Below are 27,097 nucleotides of genomic sequence, written 5' to 3' on the forward strand. Positions count from 1 at the left end.
TATCCTGGTTTTAAAAACTTTCCAAGTCGACTAAATGCTCCAGTTTCAGGTGACTCTGAAGCTGTTTTCACACATGCACTCCTGAAAATCTCTAGATCATTACAGGAGGATTGTTCCGGAGATTCGAGGTGGTTGGCTCGAGGTGAATTCTCCGGAGAATATCCTGCGGCGTTCTCACATCAGCTCACTCGGACTTGCTGCGGAAAAAATACTAGAGGTCTGGTCAGGAGAAACTCCGGGTGAAGTACGAGTGAAAAATGTGGCTGTTTGCGTTCACACATTCAGCTCCTCCTTCAAATATCAGGAGTTTTTCAGGAGTTTTCTGCAAGTGTGAACGCACTATTAAAGAGCTCTCACCAAAGACAGAAGATAAAGTTAACCAAAGTGGTAAAGAAGAAGAAACACGTTAAAATATGCACACTTCCTGTCACCTATCACAAGCTTATTTTAAAATATCTAAAGTTGTTAAACTGTAAAAGAAGAGGCGGAAACGAGTGAACCGGGCTTAGCTGGTTTAACTTTCATGAACCTGGAGGATTAAGGTTTGAGAAACGACTGTAGTCCCCCTTTAAATCGCCCTGTAAATAAATGTATGTTGCAGTACAAACATTCCTGCAGCTCGGCCTGAAAGACTTCACCAGTACAGATGCTTCATTTGATCCCACAGTCCACACACATGCTCTGAACACACATCCTCATGTGAGTGGTCTTCTTGTGCTCTTCAGGGAGTAATCACTAGATTGAGTTACATTGAAAAGACTTGAGCTGTTGTTGATACTCTGAACAAATTTAACTGCATGTTCCCTTTCGTCTGTCCTTGACCTTGAATACCTCCCGTTACTTTTTTCCAGAGACTTAATAAAGGACAGAGGAGGATGAGCTTATACATACATGATGCTTTTATATGATGTGCTTACTATGACCTTTAAGGACAGATTAAAGGATAGCTCGTTTGGTCTGGTCTGAATCATGGACCAATATGTTTTATTGTTGCATAATTACCTCGTTGCATTATTTTTTTTTTTCTTGCTAACATTGGCTGTGTGTGTGTGTGTGTGTGTGTGTGTGTGTGTGTGTGTGTGTACGTTGCTCTACATACTGTACGTGCAAAATGCTTATTAAAGGCTTTATATGCAATTTTTTTATCCAGCAGATGTCGCCCTTGAGCACCAGCATGAAACCAAAACGACTCGCGGTGCATTGTTGTGTTAGCATGCTAATGCTAGTGATCTTTATTATGCTCGTATCTTCACACTGCATGTAAATTTACCTGAAATGAGCGTGATCTAGAAACACAGTTAAGCAGTGAGTACAGTATGTTATTCTTCTTTTCTCTAGTCCCTCAATTAAACAACTTTTATACACGAGGGGAGGAGTCAGCCGGCCGTCCGGGCGATGTAAACAAACTGAAGATAGGACTCTGAAAACTCTGAAAACATCACAGACAGTGGGACTCGGGTGTTACACCCATTGTAGACAGTCATGACTCACAGAGTTATTTTCAGAGGAGATACTTGATTTCTGCTACATTTAAGTGTGAAAAATCACATATTAAGCCTTTAACTGTTTTTCTTTGCAGTTTTAAATGAAAAGGAAGTTAGGCTGTAACTTTCTCATTTCGGCCTCTTTAAAGCGTGCTGTGCTAATTAAGTGCTGCAAAGCTCAGATGTATGTATTCATAAGCACGTGATGTAAAATCTGTCTCGTTTTAACCCTCCACAGTTTGCCTCGACAGGCTGTGGTGAAGATATACCTGCAGCCAAAAGCCATTCATGTCTTTGAGTTGGATTATTATGAATGAAAGGCAGCTTGTTATCGCAACATTTTGAGCAGGTCAAAGTTTTTTTAAAGGAGGTTGGTTTGCACGTTCAACTATCTCATGATGCAGGTACGTAGGAGGTATAACTGTAGCCTTGAGAAGAAATAAAAACATCCCTCACACTTCTTGACATGAACATTTTAACTCGCAAGCAACTGTGGCTATTGGTAAATATCAATTTACCACAATGTGCTAGAATGTGAAGACATGGAAAGACTTTGACATTTTTGGATAATCAGTCTCTTTCTTTGATGTTATTTCACTGTTGGTCCTATATTTACATTCCAATACGTCTTTGCACATTTCACATTTGTGCACATTTATCATTACGCACATACACGGTATAGAAATGAGAGAAAGTCACACACATTTTGAGATGCATTTAGATCGGTGCCTGCACGTCGTCTGCTCACGTCTCTGGTCGAAGAACAAACTGGGGACCAGAAAAGAGTGTGAAGCGGCCTCATAACATGCACCAAGTCTGCATACAGGTGACGAGTGTAACTGTATAAATGTTATCAACCTCTTCTGCTCTCTCACAGCAGATTTCCCTGAATACAAACTGCTGCAAGCTGAATTTTTGACTTTGGGGTGAAAGTGTGGCCGTTTGCGCTCTTGGAAATCTCAGGAGTTCTGTGTACGTGTGAAAACACCGTCTGTAGTTAGCACCAACATATCCATTAAAGAGGGAAAGATCCAAGTTTGCAGCTTCCATACACATCAACTGGGCACACACACGCACACACACACACTTGTATCGGCATGTTTGTACGTGTCAGAGCCGTTAGCTTGAAGTGCAGAGGTCATCCTGCAGGGTCAGAGTGTCAGAGTTAGGTTTCAGCTGTAGAAGAGGTCCTCTGTTACACACTGAATAGACACTGTGAATGGTGCGGTCACAGAGAGAGAGAGAGAGAGAGAGAGAGAGAGATGATGGGAGTCAGGGAAGAAGAGAAACAGAAGAAGAGAAACATAAAAAAAAGTTGGTGTGGGTGACGGGTTTGGGGGGGGGGGGGTTGAGAGGAAATGAGCATGTGTGTTTTCAGACAGCATGCTGATAGAGATCTTAATGACGTGCTCGGGTACCACAGTGTGTGTGACGCTGTGTTTGTGTGTGAGAGTCTGTGGACACACACATTCTTTGACATACATGTAAGTTCAGAGCACATACGTGTAAATAAATAGCTGCGCTCTTGTCTTGCATGTCGGTCCGTATGAGTGTGTGGTGTCCATGTTAGTGACTGAATGAATGCATGTTGTGTGTGTGTGTGTGTGTGTGTGTGTGTGTGTGTGTGTGTGTGTTTGGTATGTGTGTTTCTCTCCAAACATAAAGGGTGGTCATACGAGAACCTGCAGTGAACTTAAGGGTCCCTGAATAGTAGATGCTCTATATTTGGGAGCTGGACCGAGGCCACTGACCCTTACAGTGACCCCACACCTGCCCCACATGTGTGTGTGTGTATGTGTGTGTGTGTGTGTGTGTGTGTGTGTGGACATGATATTGTTGGATAAAGTAGGGACAAACTAGAGTGTGTGTGTGAGGGTGGGGCTGATCTTACCTTTCCTCCTTGTCTCATGATGTCTCATGTTTGGGATGTTTTTTTTTTTATTTACAGTTCATTTTATATTCTCTTGTTTTTCTTATTTAACACTTCGCTTCTCTTTCTGAAGTTTTTTTTCCCCCCTCTGGTTCCTTAACGGGAGCGTTGTATGTTTTCCTTCTTTGTGGCTTTTGGATGTTCGTGCGTCTAGCATGAGCGATCACTGTCAGCAAATGCGTGAGCAGTCTCTCAGTCCTTGTTCTGTATTTAGGTCTCAGGGTTCAGGGGGCACAGGGGTCGAGAGGCGGCATGAATGACTGCCTGTTATCAGGTGGCAAACAAAAGAATGTGTGTGTGTGTCTGTGTGAGGATGTATATAATGGAGAGAAACAGGAAGCAAAGATTGGCTGGATGACAGAAGGTAAGAGAGCATGTCAGAGATCATGATGGAGACAGAATCATACAGGCTAAACGCTTAACGCTTTAATTACATCAAATGCTGACCTTACATCCAAATGAACTTCTTTATTCATTTTTATCAGATTAAAAAACGTTTAAAAGCAGATTACAGTTATTCAAAGTTCGTTTTTTTTCTATAAATTTTTCTACCATGATCCTTTCTAACCCCGGCCATGTTTCATGTTTCTTCCACACTTTTCAACATCCTCACGTTGATGGGTTGAACAGAGGAGACTGGACGGTCATCAGTGTCTTTAAACACACTCATATAGACCTTCAAACATGCAAAAGAAGTCAAGTGTCCTCCACTGTTATGCAGGAAAATCAATAGCAAGGCAAAGGCAATTGAGTTGCAGGACTTTGCCATTTTTGTTATTCAAAAAAAATCAAAATTATTTGATATTAGGTGCCTAAATCTTGTATTTGTGTTTCTGTGGTATGGAAACAGGCATTGATCTAATTTGATTTGAAATAGTTTCGCATTAAAGTTAAAATTCTGGTAAAGTGACAACACTACGTTAGAAAAAAAAATGAAGTTGAGGCAGGCAGGATTGGAAATTAGACAATAAAATTGACAAAACATAGAATCCATAGAGTCCCATTAATAAATCCATAATTCAACAAAGTTACGAGAACATACAATACTTTTAAATTTCAAAAAGAAAAGTGTATTAAGGGTTCAATTTAATCCGACCTTACACTGGAAACCCTACTTTGTAGTAGAAAGTAGATGTAGATGTTTTTTAGGGACCTTAACCAGATGTGCAGCTTTCCTGAACCTTCATGTAACCCTGAACTACTTCTAACTTTACATCTTTTTTTTTTTGTAATTGTCAAAACTCAAATCCCTCTCCTGCTGCTGTGAGACTTTAACTCGTGTTTTAGACTTTTACAAAGAATTTAAAAAAAAATGCATTTGCCGGTTCCCAAACATTTATGCCAAAGGAAGCATCGGCTGCAAACTTCACAAGCTAGCAGACTAAAACTAAAACTGTAGAGAAATGTCAACTCACTGGTACAAACGTCTTTTGTGTGGCTCAGGATCCGTCAGGCTCTGTGGGAACATCCCTCTGCTGCATCCTGCCTCACTTTCTAGATTTTAATTGATTGGTCTTTATTTCCTCTTTATTTTTCTAACTTTTTATTTTCCCTCCTCCCCCCCTTGTATTCATCTCTCTCTTCTCCTAACCCCTTCACACCCCCCCCCCACCCCCTCCTGTCGTCTGTTTTTCTCCCTCATTTCACGACTCCCCCCTTTCTTTTTCCCTGCTAATTGCCACCTCGTTGTAGCATCCCGGGAGCCGGGGAGCTCATTAATTGCTGAAGAGGAGACAGGTGGCGCCACTATGTTGTGATGCTTCTTGTTCGCTGTGTGTGTCGGTTTATTGTGTTCATGTTGTGTTTGGATGTGCATGCTTCTTTCTAATGTGTGTGTGTGTGTGTGCATTTATGTATTTCTATGCTTGCTGTGTGTGTATGATTCCTATATGAATGTGTGTGTGTGTGTGTGTGTTGGTGTCCGTGTGTGTGTGTGTGATGCCCCTGCTTGTTAGCGGCGGAGCCCCTTCTCACTGTAATCTCTTTGTTTATGCAGTGCGAAAAGGGCCTGGCGGGGGCATGAACTCCCCACGCTCTTATCCCACTGCGCCACTCACCCCTAGCAGACCCTCATGCCCCCCCGCCACCCTTTCCGACACCCCGCTTTGCTCTCATCCCCCCCCCCCCCCGCCCCTGCCCCGCGCCGTCCTCCTACCCTGTGTCCCGTCGTCCCTCCTTCCTGTCCTGCTCTCTTAACATCAGAACACTTAGGCTGCACATTCTGCGAGAGGTCAGCAGAGATGCAGCAAACTATCCCGATGGACGCCATGTTTCTCTGTGCTACCTACAGGGCAGGACATGTGAAAGAAAATCTGCCGTTGCAACTCAGCTCAGCTCCATTGAAAACGTAGGTTAGCATTAGGGATGTCTCCAGCCGACAAATGTTCTTATTGGTTGAACAGAAATGTTAAATGATTATTAACTGACTAGTTTTAGGCTTAGAAAACGCTAAATCAAAAGTGAACTAAATATATTCAAAATTGTCAGCATGTAAACAACATAGCATGGTTTGCCAAGTGAGGCTAACGTAAACAGCGTTAGCCCTGCCTGCCTTTTGGTCCTCCTTGCAGATAAATGTGATAAGGTGATGCTCCAGTCTATAACCCTTTTCACACATACGGAATTCTCCTGAAAAACTCCGGAGACTTGGCTTCCCGGAGGTTCTTTAGGCTATGTGTGAACGCAAACAGCTGCATTTTTCGCGCGGACTTTACCCAGAGTTTCTCCTCCAGTCCTCTAGTATTTTATCCGCAGAAAGTCAGAGTGAGCTGATGTCTGAACGCGGCAGCATATACTCCGGAGATTTCAACTCGAGCCAATAGAAAGAGAATGACGTTTATATACAGTGTGTCTGCATGCGACCTCTACGATCTCCGTGCACGTTATTAAACGTCTGCATTATGTTTTCTGTTCGTCAGTATGTTGTTCTCCTCTCTGTTGTGGATGTTGTCATTCCATTGGATTACACATAGCATTGATATAAAGGCAAATATTCTCATTTTAACGTCGTGTAGCGGACTCTGTTGCTTCAGTCGCTACTTCCGCGTTGTTTTTTTTACGTCACGTCTTACATCAGGAAATCCCCCGCCCCCCCTCCCCTCTGACAGGGAAAGTCCCCCGCTGTGAGGAGCACATGTGAACGGCTAGGTCGGGAGAATCTCCGGAGAAGTCCTCCTGTAAATATCTAGATATTATCCAGAGTGCATATGTGAAAACGTCTTATGTGCCACGTTACTCTGACACAGCCTACATTCAACTTCATCTCCATTGTCTAAGTCAAAATACTGCCAAACAGTCTGTTCACTGTGCTTGTTTACATCCTGGTTGTAGAGCGGTGAGAGCAGGACCATTAACCGCAGCTACAGCCAGTCTATGGCTACAGCGCCGGCTAAAACTACTAAAACTCAATGAATTTGAATTTGTCAGACTCTTGAGAATCTGTGAAATGAATCAAATGTAATCAAAGAATAACATCAACAGAACGATGAGCTCAACCCTAAAATTGAAATTTCATAACTTATTATGTTCCGGAAGTATTGTTATGTTGTCTTGATTTGATTCTATTTTACTTCAGTCCATAAATAATTAGATTTGCATTGCCCTCACTGTCTCTTTTCTTTTTCCCGTTCTTTGCTCCCGAGTGCCAGTTTTAATCAAATCACATCCATCTTCCCTCCCTCCACACTGGCCCGCTCCTCTAACCTCTCTCACATAGCTCTGCTTTGAAGTTCTTCAGTCAAACACAGTTTTGACGCCTGGCAGTATGTGTCTGGTTGTTTGGTAAAGTCTATGAAGAGAACAATTACAAAGCAGCAGTGTTTTTCCCGAACAGATGGTATTATTATCCGGCGGTCAAACGCTGGCCTTTGGCAGGTTTAGAGGAGCTGGTGTCGTGGGCGATGATGTGTGAATAAGTTGGTGTGTGTGTTAGTGTGTGTGTGTGGCTCGATGAACATGGATTCTGGTGTGTTCTTGCAGGTGCGTAGGTTACCGGCAGTTTGTAGGTCAGCCCCCCTGCCCCGAGTGTCATCTTGCTCTGTTTGGCCCTAAACAGCCACCATAACAGGGCCTCTCTCCTCTCCTCTCCTCTCCTCTCCTCTGGTGTCCTCTCCTCTCCTCTCCTCTCCTCTCCTCTCCTCTCCTCTCCTCTCCTCTCCTCTTCTCCTCTCCTCTCCTCTCTTCTCCTCTCCTCTCCTCTCCTCTCCTCTCCTCTGGTGTCCTCTCCTCTCTTCTCCTCTCCTCTCTTCTCCTCTCCTCTCCTCTCCTCTCCTCTGGTGTCCTCTCCTCTCTTCTCCTCTCCTCTCCTCTCCTCTCCTCTCCTCTCCTCTCCTCTCCTCTCCTCTCCTCTCTTCTCTTCTCCTCTCCTCCCCTCCTCTCCTCTCCTCTCCTCTGGTGTCCTCTCCTCTCCTCTGGTGTCCTCTCCTCTCCTCTCCTCTCCTCTCCTCTCCTCTCCTCTCCTCTCTTCTCCTCTCCTCCCCTCCTCTCCTCTCCTCTCCTCTGGTGTCCTCTCCTCTCCTCTGGTGTCCTCTCCTCTCCTCTCCTCTCCTCTGGTGTCCTCTCCTCTCCTCTGGTGTCCTCTCCTCTCCTCTCCTCTCCTCCCCTCCCCTCCTCTCCTCCTCTCCTCCTCTCCTCTCCTCTGGTGTCCTCTCCTCTCCTCTCCTCTGGTGTCCTCTCCTCTCCTCTCCTCTCCTCTCCTCTCCTCTCCTCTCCTCTCCTCCTCTCCTCCTCTCCTCTCCTCTTCTCTTTCACAATTGTCTCTCCTCTTCTGTCCTCCTTTTCTCTTTTTTTCCTCTCTCCTCTCATCCTCTATTATCTTCTCTTACACAATTCTCACTTCTTTTCCCTCCTCTCCTCCCCTCCTTTTCTTCTTTTCTCATCTCTTTTTTCAATCTCTTCTCTTCTTTCCACTATAAACTTTTCTTTCTGCGTTCATATTCTTACCTCTTTTCTTCTCTTCTTGATGAATCTTTGATTTGAGTCCTTTTTTTTTTACCAATCCTAATCGCTTAGCATGTCTATCTAATATGTTATTATTTGTCTGATAATCACTCTGCCTATATATGAACCTTCAGACCTGTCTTACTTTGCACATTCAGTTAGACTCTTCCTTTTAATTTGAATCTTTTCAAATTTCCCCTTGATGATATTTCTAATTGTCCAACTACACAACACTCAGCGGGTGTGTGTGTGTGTGTTTAGGAATTACAAATGAATTATATACATGGACTGAAAGGCTTTGTGTGTGTGGGGGGAGTGTGTGTGTGTGTGTGTGTGTGTGTGTGTGTGAGTGTGTGTGAAGGAGAAAGCAGCAGTGAATAGAGACAGAAAGGTTTTTATTGGGCTCTGCTATTCCTGTCCTGAGGACCAGTTGTCTTCGGCCATGGGAACATGTGTAGCTCTTTTATTAGCGTAAGCTCCCACTTTAGGTGGTCCTCTTCACCCACTCAGGACAAAACTAAGTTAGTGGTAATGGATCATTAGAAGAACCTCATGATTACAAATCAGTGTCCTGTGGCTTCACGAGTCAGAGGTGGGAAAGAAATGAACACAAGTGAAGTAAAAGTGTCAACTTAAGGGATTTACAAACAGATATTTCTGCCTTTATTGTGAAGCCATCTCTGATAAATTCTCAAAAGCAAGTTTCCAAATAGTGTCACAGCGGCCGCTCGTCAACATTACTGGACCAAAGCCTCATCACAGGCATGTTCCTCCTCTTCCTCTGATCTGAACTCCTGTTGAACTTTAGAATTTATTCACATCAGAAATCTGAAGCCCTCTCATTTTTCTGCCTCCCATTGTTTGGATTACTACATTTCAAACAATGAATTTCCCGTATACAGGGATGAGCTATTTGAATTAATCTGGATTTTCCACCTGACATTATGACTCACTGAATAACTGTAAGTCCTAAAATAGTGAGCGAAAGAGAGAGACAAAGAGAAAGTGTGATTATGAGCTGCCCAATTGGAGAGATGTTTATGCTTTGTTGTTCTCTGCCAATCACATTTGATTGACATTAGCAATAGTACAACATGCTTGTGCTACCCATAATGTAGCACTGAGACATCCAATAACACTTTGTCTTAAGGGGGAATTATTATAAGCATTATAGAATTAAGTTTTGGTGTTTTCACTCAAAAACTCGTAAAATGTTCAGGGTGAGCCCAACATGCCTTTGTTATTTTAGAGACATGCTTCTCACACACACCGGCTCAAACAGGAGCAAGATGTCGGAGCGGGGCTGCTACACAGGGAGCGTGCCAGAGCTGTTGGCGGTTCAGTGCCTTGCTCAACGGCACCTCCAACCTTTTTCCTTCAAGCCCCTTTTGTCAAATTTCTGTGTGGAGTCCAGGTGAGCAATATATAGCTAAAACATTGGTAAAGTAAAATTATAAAAACCTTTAAATAGGATAAGGAATCAAGACTCTAGAATGCAAATTTTTAACATTTCATCGAGAGCTTCTCAATGAAAAAAGAGGCTGAGATTCACCCTCTTTGATTGGTGTTAAAGAGAATCGGCACCCGACATGACGAGATAAAACTCTGGTCAGAGATGTCTCCAAATACTCGGTGTGACAGATGGAGGCACAGGAGGGGGGCCCCCATCATCGTGGGCGTTTATAAAAAAAAAAAAAAAAGCTTACTGCGTGGATGCAGATCGTGATCCTCAGCTCTTTTTTTGTGAGCTGTTTCAGGATTCATGAATCAGAAAAAGTGAGCAGGCAGAGAGAGCCCCGCAGGTGCAGGTGGGACGTCTCGGCTCCCACTCGAGAAGGAGCTGCCACACGACTTCTTCTGTTTTTCTGCAGGACATTTTTAGCATCCCACTCTTTTGGAGAAGCACACAATTTTTGACCTCTCTTCTTCACTGGGGGGGGGGGGGGGGGGGGGCTGAATTAGTGAAGCTTCCAAAGACCGCAAGTCCGTCTCATCATTACCCATCAATCAGCCGTCAATCTCTTGAACTGACTGCCGTTTGATTTTAAAGAAGTCTACTCATGATTTATTTATGACTCTATACCGACTCTTAAAGTCAATGTGAGCCCTTAATGTTTGCTTTGCCTTTGCATCTGCGTGCCTCAGAGCAGAAGAAACAGGATACCTGTCCCATTGAAATCCTATAGAAACCCCCCCGTATTTGCCAGATGGCTTAAGGAGAAACTGCACTCATCCATTTCAAATATACAGTAAAGCAATTAAGAGTAATTGGCATATTTATGATATCATGATTACAGAGGGGGCTCCCTGATACTTGTTGTACCTCGCCCAAACCGCACCTATCCCCCCCCCCCCCCCCCCCCCCCCCCCCCCCCCCCCCCCGTCAATGATTTTATAGCGGCTGTAAAGTGATACAGTGAGCGGTTTCACAATGACAATAACAAGCTGTAAAAAGCCGGTCGCAGTCTATCATTAGGCCTTCATTACGTTTAAATGGCTTGACACCTACCTCAGTGTGTGTGTTTGTTGTGTGTTAACTTCAAATGAAATCTCCTGTTTCATTGGTGAACAAAGTTTCCTCTGTAACACACACCGTGGAGATCGTCTTTTTGAGCCTCCTTCAGGGGGAGGGGGAGGGGGGGGGGGTGCTGTGTCCTTGTATGGGACTCTGAAGGTTTCTTAGCAATAATAGCATTCCCGTCCTCTGGCTTGTGCTGAATTTTCCTGAATTTTATCTGCTGCATTCACACATCGCCTCTCCGCGACTCCACACGGAAACGTTACTTTGGAGGCTGGCAGGAATGTTTTGGGAGTACTTCAGGAGCATGTGAGAACACCGCTTGGATAATCTCAGTTTGATTTTTTACAAACCAGCTGTATCCGAATTAAGCAACTTAAAAAAGTAGTTATTTTTAATTGTTGGACTCCTTGTTTCATTTTCCATCTAGTGACTCGGAGAAAGGATCCTCTACCGGTAGTGAGGAGGGATTTTCTCCAAAGGTGAAAGGTCAATGAAGAACAAATCAGAGTCGGGGTCAAAGGTGGACCTGACTGACTTCTTCTCTTTCACTGCTTCATCATCTGCCCCCCCCCTTCCCCTCTCTCTGTGTCATCCCTCCTTTTCCTCATTTCTTAAGAAACATATAGGGGCTTTCACACATGCAGAATACTCCTGAAAAACTCCTGATATTTCCCGGAGGAGCTGCATGTGTGAACGCAAAAACAGCCAAACTTTTTCGCTCAGACTTCACCCGGAGTTTCTCCTCCCAGACCCCTGGTATCTTTTCCGCTGCAAGTCTGAGTGAGCTGATGTGAGAACGCCGAATAGTCTCCAGCTGTGAGGAGCACATCAAGATTTTGTGTTGCACCTCAGGATGAAAAGATGTAACACTGATCGTATGCAGCTCTTTCATTTCGTCCTTTACACTAATACGTCTCCGCTCTCCTCCTTTTAACATTCCACCGGTTTTTTTCATTCACTCCCTACTCGCCTCCATCATCAATCTTTTACACAAACCTCTCCGAGCTCCTCTCAGACCACTTTGCACTGTTTCTGTTTTGTTTCTCCAGTTTACTATTTGATGAAGTATTCTTGTTTTTTTTTGTAGCCCATCAGTGACTAACTTTTTCACCAAACCAACCTAAATATTGATCTTGTTTGAGAGATAAGTCAGGAGATAAAAATGCCCTGTAACAGGAAGAAGAGCACACAACTCTCCCATCTACAACCATGCATATGTTCTCCCCCTCCTCCCTCTTTGTGTGTCTCTCTCTCCGCAGAGCATTCAGGCAAAAAGGGATTGCTATGTAAATGCACCGGTGAATAGGAGTGAATGGACGGGTTTAAAGCAGATTATGTTAAACTGCTTGTTAGTTTAAAGACACGCTGAAGTGAATGGATAGGGATTAGCAGATGTGGCGCTGTGCCACAGAGGTGTTTCTCTCAAATGTACTTAATGTTAGTCGGCTCACGCACCAAGTAAAGGGATCAACGCTATCGGAAAAGTGAACCGAGGAATAGGTAAGGTGCTCTTTAAATCCTGCGGCACTGATGGAAAAACCCAAAGGGGAGATACTGCATTTGAATAACAAATATGTCTTCATGTGAAGCCACACGATGCTTCCGCTCATTTACATGTTTATGGAAATGTCCATGGGACCACAAAGATCCACTCTGTGGTTTGGTTGTTGTTCAGTCTTGATTAATTGACCTTTGAGAAGCAGAAAAAGTTCTTAGTGTCGCTAAATATAATTAAGAATGTCTGTCCCTTGAAAGTCTTAAAGGTCCAACATGTAAGACATCTACTGAGTGAAATGATAAAGTGATCTTACTATCTGATCAGACATTAAGGGAACATGCTGTGCTGAAGTGCTGTCTTCTTTGACAACAATGCAGCAGCCAGTATGTCCTCCTTCTAACTTTAGATTCTGGTCCTGAATAGTCCGTTTTTGTCTTGACCAGAGAAGTAGGATGTTCTGAGGCACCCTCACACAGCCGTTTTGGACACCCCTCGGTTTGCCAGGCAAACGGTAAACCAACAGGTGTTGCAGCGACAGAAGCGGGCAAACCTACTGGTTCAGATAGAAGTGATTGTACCCGGCCTGAAAAGCCTCTGAAACGTGCTCAAGCTAGGATGCTTATGAAAACATGTGGAGAGTTTTAGAACGCAGAAAGGTTTACAGACCGATGCAGAGCTGGATAAACACTGAAGCTTCAGTGTCCACCACATGGTGACCTGCGTGAGCATCGACTCTAGAGAGGAGGGTTTTGAATTTGGACTGCAGTACCCATTTTAATGCTTCCTGTCAGAGTTACAAATTGTTCCTTCAAATATGTTTTCTGACGAGACAATTTCACCCAATTAGGTTCGAGTCCTTTAGAAGTCAGAGGCCTGTCAGACAGTTTGAAAAGTGACGTTTCCAAATTGATGCTGGCTAGTTTCTAAAAGAACCTCTGGGTGCTGTTTATGATTGTAGCTTTGTTTTATTACTGAGTCATACCTGAATCTGTGAGTCTTTTCACACACGCACAAAACTTCATCAGGATGTTTTATAGCCACCCCCCCTTGTCAATTTCTACAAACTCGATGTGTTACAGCAGCAGGTAAAACTGAGGAAAATCCACTATCAGTGAGTGCGAAGGACTTTTATGTCCCGCGACTTATGTGATCTTGGTGCATGTGAAAAAGCTGCTCAATTGTTTCGATCGAAAAGAATCCCATAGTTTTTTTTACTTTTACGCCCTTTGCACGTTCAGCAAACTAAAAGCAAACTGCACTTTCTTTACCGTGTAGCTGCTGACACGTGTTTATGACAGCCTGTCAAAAGTGATGAGAGAGTGAATGCTGAGTCGAGAGCATTTTGACCCCGAGCACTGGCTGAGACACATCATCTGAATGTGTAAAGGAAGCTGAGAAAACATTAGCAAATGAAAACAGAAGGAGTCTGAAAACACAGGGCCACTTTCTTTACTTTGTACTGTCACTTTAAATAGTTCTCTTACGCTCTCAGATCCCCACTGCCCATCATGTTGTTGTTCTTCCCGAACACCTTTTCCCTCCTCTCGGGCTCATTCTATTCCTCTCCAAAGGTCACCATCCGTCATTTATTATCTCAATCCTCTAGGAATCTTTCCCCTCAAATCCTCACGAGACGACCATCATTCTTCTCTGATCCTTTCCTTTTGTTTTTGCTGTCAGCAAGCTTTTTCTTTACTCCTCTTTCTCTCTCTCTTTAAACTGCTCATCCCTCGCTTCTGACAGCCCGGGCCGTTCATCATCGGCCCAGCATGAGGGTGTCGCTGCAGGAGAATAGCAGCGAGTGTGTGTGTGTGTGTGTGTGTGTGCGTCCGTGTCCGTGTGTGTTTTGTGTTTGTGGGAGAAGCAAAGGAGTACGATACCGTAAAGTAACTTTTAAAATCTGCATGTGATATCCAATCATCAGCCACGTCGTTATGGACGGTCAGTTTTCACATACACTCACACACACACACACACACACACACACACACACACACACACACACACACATAGACACACCAACATGCACAGCACTGGTAGGGGGACCGGGGGCAAATGCTGTCACAGTTTTTAAAAGGCTTCCCGTGGTTAGACATGCTTGAAATGGCATTCTGGTTCACTGGAGGAGGGGAGCAGGAAGAGGAGGGGAAGGGGGGTGAGGGGAAGGAGGGGGGGAGGAAGGGGGGGAGGGGGGCAGCTGAGTTTGAGAATCACAAAAAAACTGTTAACAGATGCATGAATTATAAAGGAGAGTGCAGGGGACGGAAAAAAAAACATGAAATAAAGAAACAGGAATGTCCAACTTTTTTTTTTTAACAATATGTTTATTGAGTTTTAAACATTTTTCCAAGATACACAATTACAGTTAAATAAATTCTAAGGAAAAAAAAAAGATATACACATGTAGAAAATACATTTTAATGTAATTTAACTTTGTCATTGTTCAAATTGTTCTCGAAACAGAATTGTCATGCAACATTTTAACTGTGATTAGTTTTCTCCTCCTATGCCATGTGCGAAAACTTTGTTGATTATCGCCATGACGACATGAGGTGCGATATACAGTACACATACAACAAAAACTAAAGAGTGCACATTAAGGCCCTGCGGTGTGTCCAGCTCTGTCGCTACCCGTCGGCCCCCGTCAGAATCTCTCTGATTGGCTGTTCAGCTTTAGCGGATCAGTGCACGAGAAGAAAAACGGAATTGAAGAACGCAAGTAAACAACTTCAACTTACCTATATTACAAGTGGTGAGCGACATCGATGTGAAAATTGTCTTTCATTTACTTTTCCGCATTCTTCTCCTTCCTCGTCCTCTTCCGGTTTCCCTTTTTTTTTGGAATGGCGATTACAGACTACCCCCACCTGCTGGCATGGAGAGTTATTCCCTCTCACGCATGTGCAGAACGTACGTGGTGATTGGCCGTTGGCTGTAGTCTTTGCGGTGTGTTCAAGACAAAAGGCGCCGTGACGCAATGTGAGGCGACTCCACTAGTTCTTTGCCGTCTGCTCAGTGTGCCAGGGCCTTTAGCTGTAACTTTAGATTCTTTCTTCTGCTCTTCATGTTTTAGAAAACACCCGCGTTTGTCACATGTCCCGACTGAATTCAAAACAATCCCAAAAAACATGTTTTTCTCTCTAAACTGGAACCGGCTAATCTGAAGGTAGCTGATAGCTCGCTTGAGCGTCATCTGACTGCTTCAGAATAAGGCAAACATTAAAACTCAGGCCTGGACTCCATCCAGCAGGTGAAATGTACACATGCTGAGAGGGAAAGCATTACATTGTTTAATATTTTCCTAATGCAGACATCTGTGATGTGCTCATTGCAATGTTCATTCCAGTTCTGGCAACGCAGCGAGAGAAATTGGTAGATTAGAACAATCGGGCACAACATCATGAAAGCAATTTTGAGTTTTGAATTATCAGTTACAACTTATTTGAAATAAAATGTCTCATTATCTCACAAAATCCTCTTCCTCACCTACAAGTCTCTGCAAGGCCTTTCCCCCAAATCTGACCTCCTCCACAACGCCATAACATCCCAGAACCTCCATGGCGCTGGTCTGCTCTCCATTCCCCAAACCAACCTGGGGACTGTCAGGGGCAGAGCCTTCAGTGTGGCAACCCACACCGTCTGGAACTCTCTCCTGGGAGAGATCCGCAATGCTACATCCATCGGACATGTTCCAAAAAACTCTTGAAAACCCGACGGTTCAACTCAGCTGATGTTCTCGGTCAGTTGTGGGTTGTTGTTTTTGTTGTTGGTGCCTTTTGCTCGGAGTAGCAGGACAGTGGATAGAGTCGGAAATCTGGTAGAGAGAGAGAGAGAGAGAGAGCGAGAGCAGGGAATGGCATGCAGGAAAGGAGCCACAGGTTGGATTTGAACCCATGGCGTCCGCTTCTCGGACCACAGCCTCTGTACATGGGACGCCCAAACTAGCCACTTTGCCACTGGCACCCCATATCCTGGAGTCCCTCAAAAGGTGCTATATGTAACATTAAGCTATTGTTATTATTATTATATAAAACTCCTTTAAAATCAAACAATGGACGTTGTTTCCACATGACGCCCCGGTGACAGGAGGGTCAGTGACAGTGTGTTGCGCTTGGTGTGGGAACGGGGCTTCAGAGAGGAGGGCATGCGGGGAGACAGAAGAAGAATAGGGGCATGGACTGTTTATCTATGAAGTGATTTTTCCTCTCATCGAGGAGCGAGGGAGCCAGGCCGCCCTATTGTTTGTCGCTAATGAACAACATGAACGAGTGTGAGAAAGAAAAGAAGTGAGAAGAACGGCGGCGGCAAACAAACGACGCAGATTAACATGAAAACAAAAAAAGTGTTTGCCCCGTCTATTTAACCCCCAAAATCTGAGAAATCAGCATTTTTGTCCTGGTGGGGACGAAATATCCGCTCATGTAATGCTGTTTCAGGGTCTTAATGCATTCTGCTAAAAGCAAAGCGTTGTCAGCACACACACACACACACACACACACACACACACACACACACACACACACACACACACACACACACACACACAGGGGTTTGTCTACAGTAAATGCCCTGCAGGCAACGGGATAGCTCTGAAAAGGAAATGGTCAATTAGAGTGTCTCAACCCATTTATTTATTAGTATAAAAGCTCCAGGCCAGGGTGATGTCATCTCTAACAGCTCCTTTAAAGTGTCTCAGACAGCTACCTGCATGGTTAACAGCAAACTACTGTGTGAAGACATGTTCTGTCTCAGGTTTTCAAGATGTCTTAGTCTTCAATCTCTATCTATCTTATATTCTATAGAAATAGCAGAAAGTCTATTAAAGCATGTTTGGCTGTTTTAAAGTTAGAGGGACTAATGCACTTTGTGGAGAGAGACAACGTTTGGCTTACTGTCTGTACGTTTACATGCCCAGACAAGTCGAGCTACGCTAACAGCTTGATCAGGCAGTTTAACTAGACTGCTATCCTTTTCCCGGTTTACATGCACAGAGGGACAATCGATTAATTGACAGAAAAAATGTCCGACTCTGCTTCACTAGGTGGCGATTTCCCCTCTTTGAGCTAGTTATTATTGGACCTTATTCCGGTTGAACTTGTTCAACTTGAGCTAACAAATTAGCAAAAGATCAAAGAGGTGGTTGTATGTTAGCTCTGTACACTTCGTACATGCTCTATGATTTACTTTTGGTTCAGATGTGATGCATGTTTTCCCTCTTGCAGCTAGCTAGCTCTAGCTCTAGCTAGCTGCAAGAGGGAAAGCTCTAGCTCTAGTCTGCTCTGGCAGACGACAACCCGACTTCTGCTATGCTGTGCACTCGTGCAGTTTTCAACTTCTTTGTCAAAGATTGTGGAGCATGTGCAGAACGCCTGGTCCAGTTTGGGTCCCATTGTGGTCTTCATTTGCAAGACTAATCGATCTTATCTTTGTGTGCTTTAGTCCGACATCGAGAAATTCCGTTTAGTACCATTTCAGCAACACTAGCATGTAACAAGTCCACTTTTAGTCTGACTAACTGATTAGTAGACGTTTTCTAACTGCATGTAAACAAACTGTGTTATTTCAAAGTGAGATTTATTCTTTATTTTCCTCTATGGGGGTACAATGGGCTTTGGTCTCCATGTCTACTTTCAGTCACGCCGTTTCTTAAAGGTTGAACATTTGGAGAACAGAAATGCCTGATGGAGTTGATTGACAGGTTGGCGCTCAGGTTTCTGTGGAGTTTTAAAGCTACAGCTGACAAACTGAAGAATTTAAAACGAGGCTTACATACTGTACATGAACAGAAACTGTCAGACATGGACTATTCAAAAGTACATAAAGAATACTAACTGTGTCTTTGCAGCAGAGCATGCAACTCAAATAGCTGCTTTTGCAAAGACGTGCAGAAGTTTTATGTACACTACACATTTAGAGCTCTCAAGTATCACTTTAAGCACCCTTGGAGAAGACTCTTGCTCGTGGCTACTTTGCTATTTCTGTTGTTGGTAGGAGCATGCACAAGGTTAATCTTTTTACAATGACCACACTGTTGAGCTTTTGGTTGAATAGTTGTAAGATTCTCTATTCTCTGATAATTTATGATATGATACAGTCAGCTGTGTTGACATTTATTGGTATCTGGTAAGTACTGCAGCTTTAAGAAAACTTCAGATCTGGCTTCAGCTTCAGTGAGCAAAAGAGAGAGAGTGTTTCCAATGTTTTTGTGTAATTTAGACAGTGTGCAGGTGTCATTTTAAACATGAATTTTAACAATATTAAGTGGCTTCACAAGGTGTATTTTTGTTGCTGTGTGGTATCAAAACAGGTTTTAATATAATCTGATTTTTACTAGAATCATATCGAAGGTTCAAAATGTGGTATCCTGACAACCGTACATTTGTGGCACAAACTTTGTTAGAATATTCCCATGTAGGTAAAGCAGTGAGGCTGAGTATTTCCCACAATACGATACATATCATGATATACTGTACATTGATTTTTTAGATAATGACCACGTCCTACAACAGCTGTTCTTTATTGTTGAGAATAACAAACGGAGGCATAAGGAACTTAAAACACTTCACTTCAGGTCCTCTGAGATCCTAGAAAAACACATTCAAATATTTTAACCCCAGAGCTATGACTACGGGGGTCAACTGTCTTCATAACGATTCAAAACTGTCTTCATATTGATTCTGTAACATCTGCATCGATACATTTATTTTCAAGAAGCACAATCAGACTGTTGGGAGATGTTTCTTCAATGTTTGAATAATGTGACTGTGAGTGTTTTTTTTCAGACTTTTTGAATTTTCTTCTCCGTTTCTTTAAGTGCCACTGAATGATAACAAATGTAGTCGTTGTCGATTGTACCACAGCTTAAATAAGAACATATATATTGGCTCATGAATTGCTTTTATCGTCCATTCATTCCTCTTTCACCTCCTCTAGAGAGTTCCTGCAGAAAGTGAAAAAGTGTAAACATTTATCTGGAAGCTGTTTCAGGCTCTAAATCCCACAGATCCTCCTGCTGCTTGTTTTCAATATCCTCCTCACCCTCCTCCTACTTTTTTTTTACTAAACCCCATCTTGCTCCTGTCTGCTCCCTGCCCCCGTTTTCTTTCCACCCAACCACCCAACCCATGTCCTCCCTCCCCGTGTGTGTGTGTGTGTGTGTGTGTGTGTGTGTGTGTGTGTGTGTGTGTGTGAGAGCAGGTCAACCCTCTCTACTAGGCAAGAGAAGTAAACTCCCCCTTTTTTCCCCTTCTCTCTCTCTCTCTCTCTCTCTCAGCTGGTCTGCTACTGTCAGACCGGGTTGGAGGACAATCAACTGCATCTGCTGCTGCCGCTGCCGGTCGTGTTCTGTATGGTGTGGACTTTCTCACGTTGCTGCAGACACACACACACACACACACATACAGGAGCTTGCATGCCCTGTACTCCCTCTCCTCCCTTCCTCCACCTCTCTCTCTCTCTCTCTCTCACACACAAGCACACACTCGGAGGGAGAGGCAGTGTGTGTGTGTGTGAGGATCGTGTGGTGTGTGGAGCTCACTGAAGAGAGGAGTGGAAGAGGAGTGGAGCGGCAGTCTCTCTACCATGCCCGTGCAGGGAGGAAGGCTGCAGCGCTGTGTGTCTCTCTGTCTCTGGAGCCCGAGTCCTCTGCTGCTGCTCGGACTCTTTTCTCTTCACGCTCAAGCACACGGTGAGTGACTGCAAACTTTTTCCTCGGCTGCCCCCGGAAAAGTGTGGCTTGTTTTCACTCGGCTTTGCACTTAAATGTAACTCTGATTCCAAACTTTTGAAAAACTCTTGTTGTTCACTTCTCCTCACTGAGAAACCAGCTTCTGACTTTTCTACTCTTCACATTTTCTGGTTACATTTGAGTTACTTTTTTAAAAAGTTGCTGCTGTTTGTTGAAGTCTGTGAACAAATCATGATGACAGTCTGGAGCGTTTTTAATAAAAATCTGCTCCAGCTGATGCACACATTATCCTCACAGCATATGATTTGCATGTGTTTGTTTCACATCCTGGGAATCCTTCATGTTTTTTTGTTTTTTTTATGTAACATTTACTGATTAATGTTAATGACTGCATTATGTAAAGGATCTTTTTTATCAAGGCCAGCGGCTTAAAGAAACCCAGGATGAGATGTTTTTACAATCTTTGTCACTCACTTTCCATCTTCAGATTTAATTCTCAAAGTTTTGTTTGATTTTATTCCCTTGGAATAACTGTGTTAGATTTACCGCAGAATCTACACACTTCATCTTACTGATTATCTTATAACTTCGTTCTAGTTTCTTGGAGTTTCTTGGAGTTTGATATTTGACCTGTCACTCAGTCACACTCCTCGGTCACGCTGTGTTTTTGCTGTTTTCCTCAGATTAACAGGCAGATGTATTGTCATGCATCGACATTGTTACCGTTAGCCGCATCAGCCAAAGCTTTGTCTGTGACCATGTTTGGTATCTGAAGTGTGATTGGCGAGGTGTTGCATGTAATAGTCTGTTATGTTGGGGCGCTGTGATGTGTGTCATTGTGGTTTTGACACTCTGTTGTTTTCTCTGAACCCTCGCTCAGCGCTTCTGTAGATCATCGGAGCTTTCCTTAAACGATATAAAATGTGATTATGATGAGACGTTGAGTGTTGTCGTACATGCTCGTACAGTGTTTTCTTGTGCGCGTCTATTCTTCTCCTCGCTCGTTCTTGCCGGTCTATTTAAAGTCTATTGGAGATTGTTTCAGCTGGAGAGCCCTGACGTTAAGCCAGCCGAGGCTCATACCTCATCGTCACAGAGTGCTATGTGCCGAGGTCGTCCCGGTGACCTCTGGCTGCGTGTCATCCCCCTCTTTTCTCGTCCATCTTTCCTGTCATTGTCAACAGGGCCGAGTCGGCTTTCCTCTGGAGCCCACGCTGTGCCTTAACGCGGCTCCTTTAGAGCCACTCTCTTTTTTCTCGCGGAGAGAATCACAAACTCTGTAAATGAAAGAAGAATTCACACTGTGTTTAAAGACTCACAGCAACAGTGACTGGTCTGTCGTGGGGAAGCTGCAGAACAGCTGCCAAAGAAGAAGACATATGTGAAATCTGACATGAAGTTGGACCCCGACCAAATGTTTTTTTTTTTTTACTTGTTTGCATTACGCTCCAGAGAGTCAGTCACTCCATGCATGTTGTTCAGTATCAAGTAAATATTGCATTAGAAAAGTACTTGTAGGGGCGCTGGTGGCCTAGTGGATAGTGTGTGCACACCATGTACAGAGGATATGGTCCTGGGTTCAAATTCTTTACTCTATTCCCTGTCCTATCTATAAATAAAGGCCCAAAAATGCACATTAAAAAAACATTAAAAAGTGCTTGTCTTCTTCTCCTTATCTGAATCCTTTCATATAAACCGTTTTATTGCTGCGATGTTTGCTAATGGAGCGCAGATCAAAACTCAAAGTACAGTGTATAAGTCTCTCTTCTCAGTCTGTGGAAGTTAATAATTACAAGTTGTAGATTCCAAGAGCGTCCTCCAAACGTTCACATCAGAAATGCATCGTTTTATTCTTCCCACCTCGCTTCATGTTTCCATGTTTACTGACCAATCTTGACTCTGAGAAACAAATGTCTTCATACTACTTAAAGGTTAATACTTTTTGTTGGTTGTTGTGAAGCCGGGGTCAGGTCAGGTCAGGTGTGTCCCAGCAGTTCCAAAGTGTTCAAACTGTATTCAAACAGCGTTCTGCCCCGAGGCCCGCAGGCAATCCCCTCATTCATTTGTTGACACGCAGAGGATTGATTGAACCAGTTGCAGACTCATTCATCAGTTGTCATACAGATGATTGATCGGCCCCGGCTATAGCTTCAGATGTGACTCAACAGGTAAATATTTGTTTTCTGAAAAGTGGATGAAAAGAAAAAACATGGAGTGGGTAGAGAGAATGAGAGAGAGAGAGAGAGAGAGAGAGAGTTAGTTATAGAGCTATCAGTGGCTCGTTCTTGTGTTCTTCCTCTGACTTTTCCCCTCACTTTATTTCCTCCATCTCTTCCCACTGCTGGCTGTTGTTTCATGTTCTCTCTTAAAGGACTTTCTAATGAAATCCTCCTCATCTGGTTGTTCACACATGTCGCTCACAGCAGGAGACTCTCCCTGATAAACGGGGGCAAGGCGGGGGGGGATCTCCTGAGGCAACACATGATGTAAAGAGAAAGACATGGAAGTTTCAGACGAAGCAACAGAGTCGCTAAATGACGCAATAATGACAATATTTACCCCAATATTAATGCTATGTGTAGTTCAGCAGAACTACAATATCAACAAAAGAGCGGAGAAGAACAGACTGGAGGACAGAAAACGTTCCATTATGTTCACAGAGATCACAACAGGCGGTGCAGATGATCGTGCACGTAGGGCAGAGTATAAACATCACCACCCCCCTTCTCCTCGCTCGTACTGAATTCTCCGGATTATATCCTGCTGCGTTCTCACATCAGCTCTCTCGGACTTCACGTGGAAATTCTACTAGAGGGTTAGCAAGAGAAACTCCAGATAAAGTCTAAGTGGAAATGTGGCTGTTTGTGTTCACACATGCAGCTCAGACAGATTTTTCAGGAGTTTTTGTGCAAGTGTGAAAGCAGCTGAAGTGTCTCCTGTTGTCACAATGTCAGCATTTTAAACTTGGATACCAAACTAGTAAGACTCGGACAATATAAGTACCTGTTTTGATAGCTAAGTAACAGAAATAGAAGTCCTAGCCCCCGGATTTTTTTTTATTTTTTATTTTTTTATTAATTAAACAAAAATTGCAAGCAAACTCCTGCACACTGTCTAAATTGCACAAATACATTGGCAATGTATTTATGCAATTTAGAAATCTCTCTCTCTCTCTCTCTCTCTCTCTCTCTCTCTCTCTCTCTCTCTCATGGCAGCTTTGTGTTGAAAATCTGTCGTTTTTGTTTTTTTCACTTTGGTCCTATCGATACTATCGGTCACTAAAATGACCGACTGTATTATATGGGGTATTATTATTGTTTTAAAACACATGGTATCAAAGTATTTCATATTTGCACAGCCTCAGAAGCCACAGTGGATTGAGTGATCCCAGGTCTTTTAAGACAGGTGTGAGACGTCTGCGATGTTGTGTCTGCATGAAGGTCACAGTTTGCTCTGCTCTGCGTCTAAACCCTTTGTCTCTGCAGAGAAACATCGACAGGACAGTGTGTTCATTATTCTTCAAGGAGAAGTGAGGGAACACAGGGGGAATGCACTCCGCTCATGCAAACTTTTTGTGAATCTCACACTCACACACACACACACACGCACGCACAGATCTTCTGTGACCTTCCACCTACGCCGTTGCTGCAGTCTTCACCGAGAGTTCTGGGAAGTGAGGAGTGAGCGTGATAGCTTACATTTCATTGTCCTTGGTGGAAATAAGCACCGCTGTATCGGTTTTCACAGTCAAAGCTCTTGCCAGTTGCTTTGCTTTTGTCACTGCCCCGCTAATGAGACTCTGTCGCGCTCTGTGGAAGAATCTTTCTCTTTTTTTGTTTTAACAGAGTTTTAAGCACCGAATTCATTCACTCTTCACTCGTCTTGAGAAGTTTTCAACACTTTTAACTTGCAATTCTGCAGCTTGCAATTCAAATCTTGCAATTCTGCAATCTGTTTTTAGTTGCATGAAGTCGTTGCCAAAATCTGGTGCTTTCGCCGTTTGTCTGTGTGTGTGTGAGTCACTGAGCACCTGCTCCCTGATTTCAGCTTTCCCAGTGAGATTTTTACCTCACAGAAGAGGGAGGGGGGGGGGGGATTACCATTAAAATGAGTCCTTCTGGTGTTACTTAGACTCTTAACTTTACAGAAAAATGAGCTGTGCAGGTACAAAAAAAGACAGGATGCGATATCTTTTTACCCGCATGAATCGTCGCAATCTTATCACCTTAAATGATTCTCTTTCAGGAGACTCTTAGAGGTTCATAGATGCACTCGGGGTCGGGAGTCATTGACAAAATTTGTGTCCTCGTGTAAAAGCCGACTGAGGCGTATCTCAAAAGGCGGCACTTTTGGAGAAAAATAAGAGGAGCAGAAGGCTGCGAGCGGCTGACTCACCGTACCAAACTGCTGCTAGCGCTTTCTGCTCCTCAAAGCTTCCTGACAGGATGTGTTGAGTTCCCCCCCCCCCCACTGCAAGCCGATCCCTCATTAGAACCACTGATCCGCTGGCTGTTAAAGTAAAACACAGAGGGGAGGTGTTGCCGCCGCTTGTTAAGAACAAATTGTCGGTGTCATGAGGTAAACTCACACCTTTTAGATCGAGGCTTCATGAAGTCTGATCTTCAGCACAGCTGGAGTCCTCCTTACAGGTGAGGGTGCAGCACGAGTCGAGGACAGAGTGACAAAGGAGTGACCGCGAAACGACATGTGTTGCCTGATTCGTACCTGGGTACAGGTCCTGTGTTGTGTGTGTTTGAGAGAGAAAAACATGATCTTGAAATGACCTCTGAGAAGGTGGAAGGTGTAGGGCAGAGCGAGGAGAGTTTGGGACTGAGGGGTATTACATCCTGTAATGGATACAGATCCAGTAACTTCTGTCGCCGTCAGATTACCGGTCAGGCCGTGACTTCTTAAGACACAGCTGGAGCAGGGGAAGTAATACATGAGTGTGTTTGTGTTTGAGAGAGAGAGAGAGAGAGTGAGGTAGAGAGAGAGTTTGGTACGTCTAAGAAAAAGCCTTGTTTTGAAGAGTCTGAAGTTGTGATTGTGCTTGTTTGGATCTTTTTTAAGAGCATGACAAATGGATTAAGTTTTGTAACTAAACACACGTAAGCAACAAAGATGCTTTTGTGTCATATTACTCAGAAGAAAAATGTGATTTCTCTCTTTCCTTTGTGTCTCGTTGTGAATATAAACCAGTCTTTTGAACCTGGCCACAGCGAGCACTCCTGAGCTGGTGGTGTGTGTGTGGGTTTGGTGCCTCGCTCAAGGGCACATCAGCAGTTCTCAGAAGGTGAACTGGCACCTCTCCAGCTACCAGACCAATTCCCTGACTTAGTAGTAATCATTTATTTCGGTCACAAGAAAAAACAAAAACATTTTGACTGAAAAGGTGTAGGCTGAAGCTTTAGCTTATTACACCTACCCTTATTACAAATCTCATTATTTAAGACACGACTAGTTTGGTTACAAAAAACAAAACATGTCAGAACAAAAATTTGTTTCAAAACAAAATAAATGAAACAAACAAAAAAGTCACAGTCACAAAAAAATAATCAAACCGACCTTTTATATTTGTTAAACAGCATTTTTTTAAACAAAAATCAAATCAATCAAAAATTAATCTGAAAAGTGACATGGCAGAAGTATTCCACAAGTTAACCCCTTTTACCGAAATACACCTGTTCTTTATGTTTGTCCTTACCTTTGGTTTTTTATACACACCTATTCCCCTTAGTTCATACCGGCTCTCTCTAGTTTCCAAAATACTGAATACTGTCCGCACCTGGACTTGAGCCGGCGACCGCCTGGTTCCCAACTCAAGTCCCTACAGACTGAGCTACGGGCGTTCCCCCCCTAAAAAAATATACGATTTTGATCGAGTTGGTTTTATTTTTTTGGCATAGATTTGCCTTCTTTTGTATTGGATGTTGTGGATGGGCATGTAGCCGTGTTAAAGAGCATGGTGGTACTTTAATTTAAACTTTTTGTCATGGTTTAGGCGGCGCTGGTTGTTGCTGTGAAGTGCTGCCATGATCTGGGCTCTCTCTGCACAGAACAGTCCAACACAATAGAGTGATGGACAGACAGCAGGTGAAGCGGAGCAAAGCTGGCTGTCGCAGCCGCAGTGCAAAGGGACTATAAAGGCTTAGGGTTTTCCATGCACTCAAACCCCCCCCCCCCCACACACACACACCACCCGCTCCCTGCCCCTGGAACAGTGGTTTTCTTTTTGTGGATGGTGATGGGCAGAGAGTAGCTGCACATTGTTTGTGTCATGTGACTTTGTGTTATGAGTCAAGACAGATGGAGGAGGAGGGACGGTCGGTGTTTGAGGAGCAGAGTCGTGCATGAACTGTACCGTGCCGAAGAACACGTCTTTCAAGCGTGCCAGGGCCGAGGAAGTGTACGATCGGAGCGCTCACACTACTCAAAAGAACTGGACTTTAGGGGTGAAGCGTGCTTAGACACAGTACAGATTACCAAGTGTGAGTGCGCCCTAATAATCAGCCAGTATGCTACTAATTAGCATGCTAATAATCAACTAGTAAATGGTGAATATTGTGACCTTAATTTAATGTGTAACCACGATTACATTTAAATAAATTATTTATTTTGATCCCTCCAAAGGTAGCACCTTCTCTTCCTGGGGACCACACATGCAGACGTGACCGCAATATCAAAATACAAAACCAAGAAGACAATTAGTTTCAGTCATCATTAACAATCTGGGGCGCTGGTGGCGCAGTGGTTAGTGTGCACACCCCATGCATGGAGGCCTTGGTCCTCCAATCGGGCGGCCCCAGGCTCGAATCCCACCTGTGGCTCCTCTCCCGCCTGTCATTTCCCACTCTCTCTCTCCCTGATTTCAAACTCTATCCATTGTCCTTTCTCTCCATTAAAGGCCCAAAAATAAATCTTAAAAAAAAAAAAAAAAGTCATCATTAAGAATCTGATGTTTTAATAAGTTAAAATGTTGCAGGGAAATATGAAACTTCAAAAGCTCAAAGTTTAGAGTTTTTAGAAAAATGTACCCGAC

At 43.6% G+C, this 27,097-nt stretch overlaps 1 protein-coding gene across 1 annotated transcript in view; it reads left to right on the forward strand.

The window, feature by feature from the left end:
• bmpr1ba (bone morphogenetic protein receptor, type IBa) overlaps positions 1 to 27,097 on the forward strand; it is an 84,713-nt gene that overhangs the window by 35,069 nt on the left and 22,547 nt on the right. The window contains exon 3 of the mRNA XM_061038885.1: positions 19,645 to 20,058. Within this exon, the coding sequence (XP_060894868.1) occupies positions 19,953 to 20,058 (106 nt within the window). The 5' untranslated portion in view covers positions 19,645 to 19,952. The remainder of the gene's footprint in view (positions 1 to 19,644; positions 20,059 to 27,097) is intronic.

This window comes from Labrus mixtus, chromosome 5 (assembly GCF_963584025.1).
Source record: "Labrus mixtus chromosome 5, fLabMix1.1, whole genome shotgun sequence".
NCBI classification, from domain to species: Eukaryota; Metazoa; Chordata; class Actinopteri; order Labriformes; family Labridae; genus Labrus; species Labrus mixtus.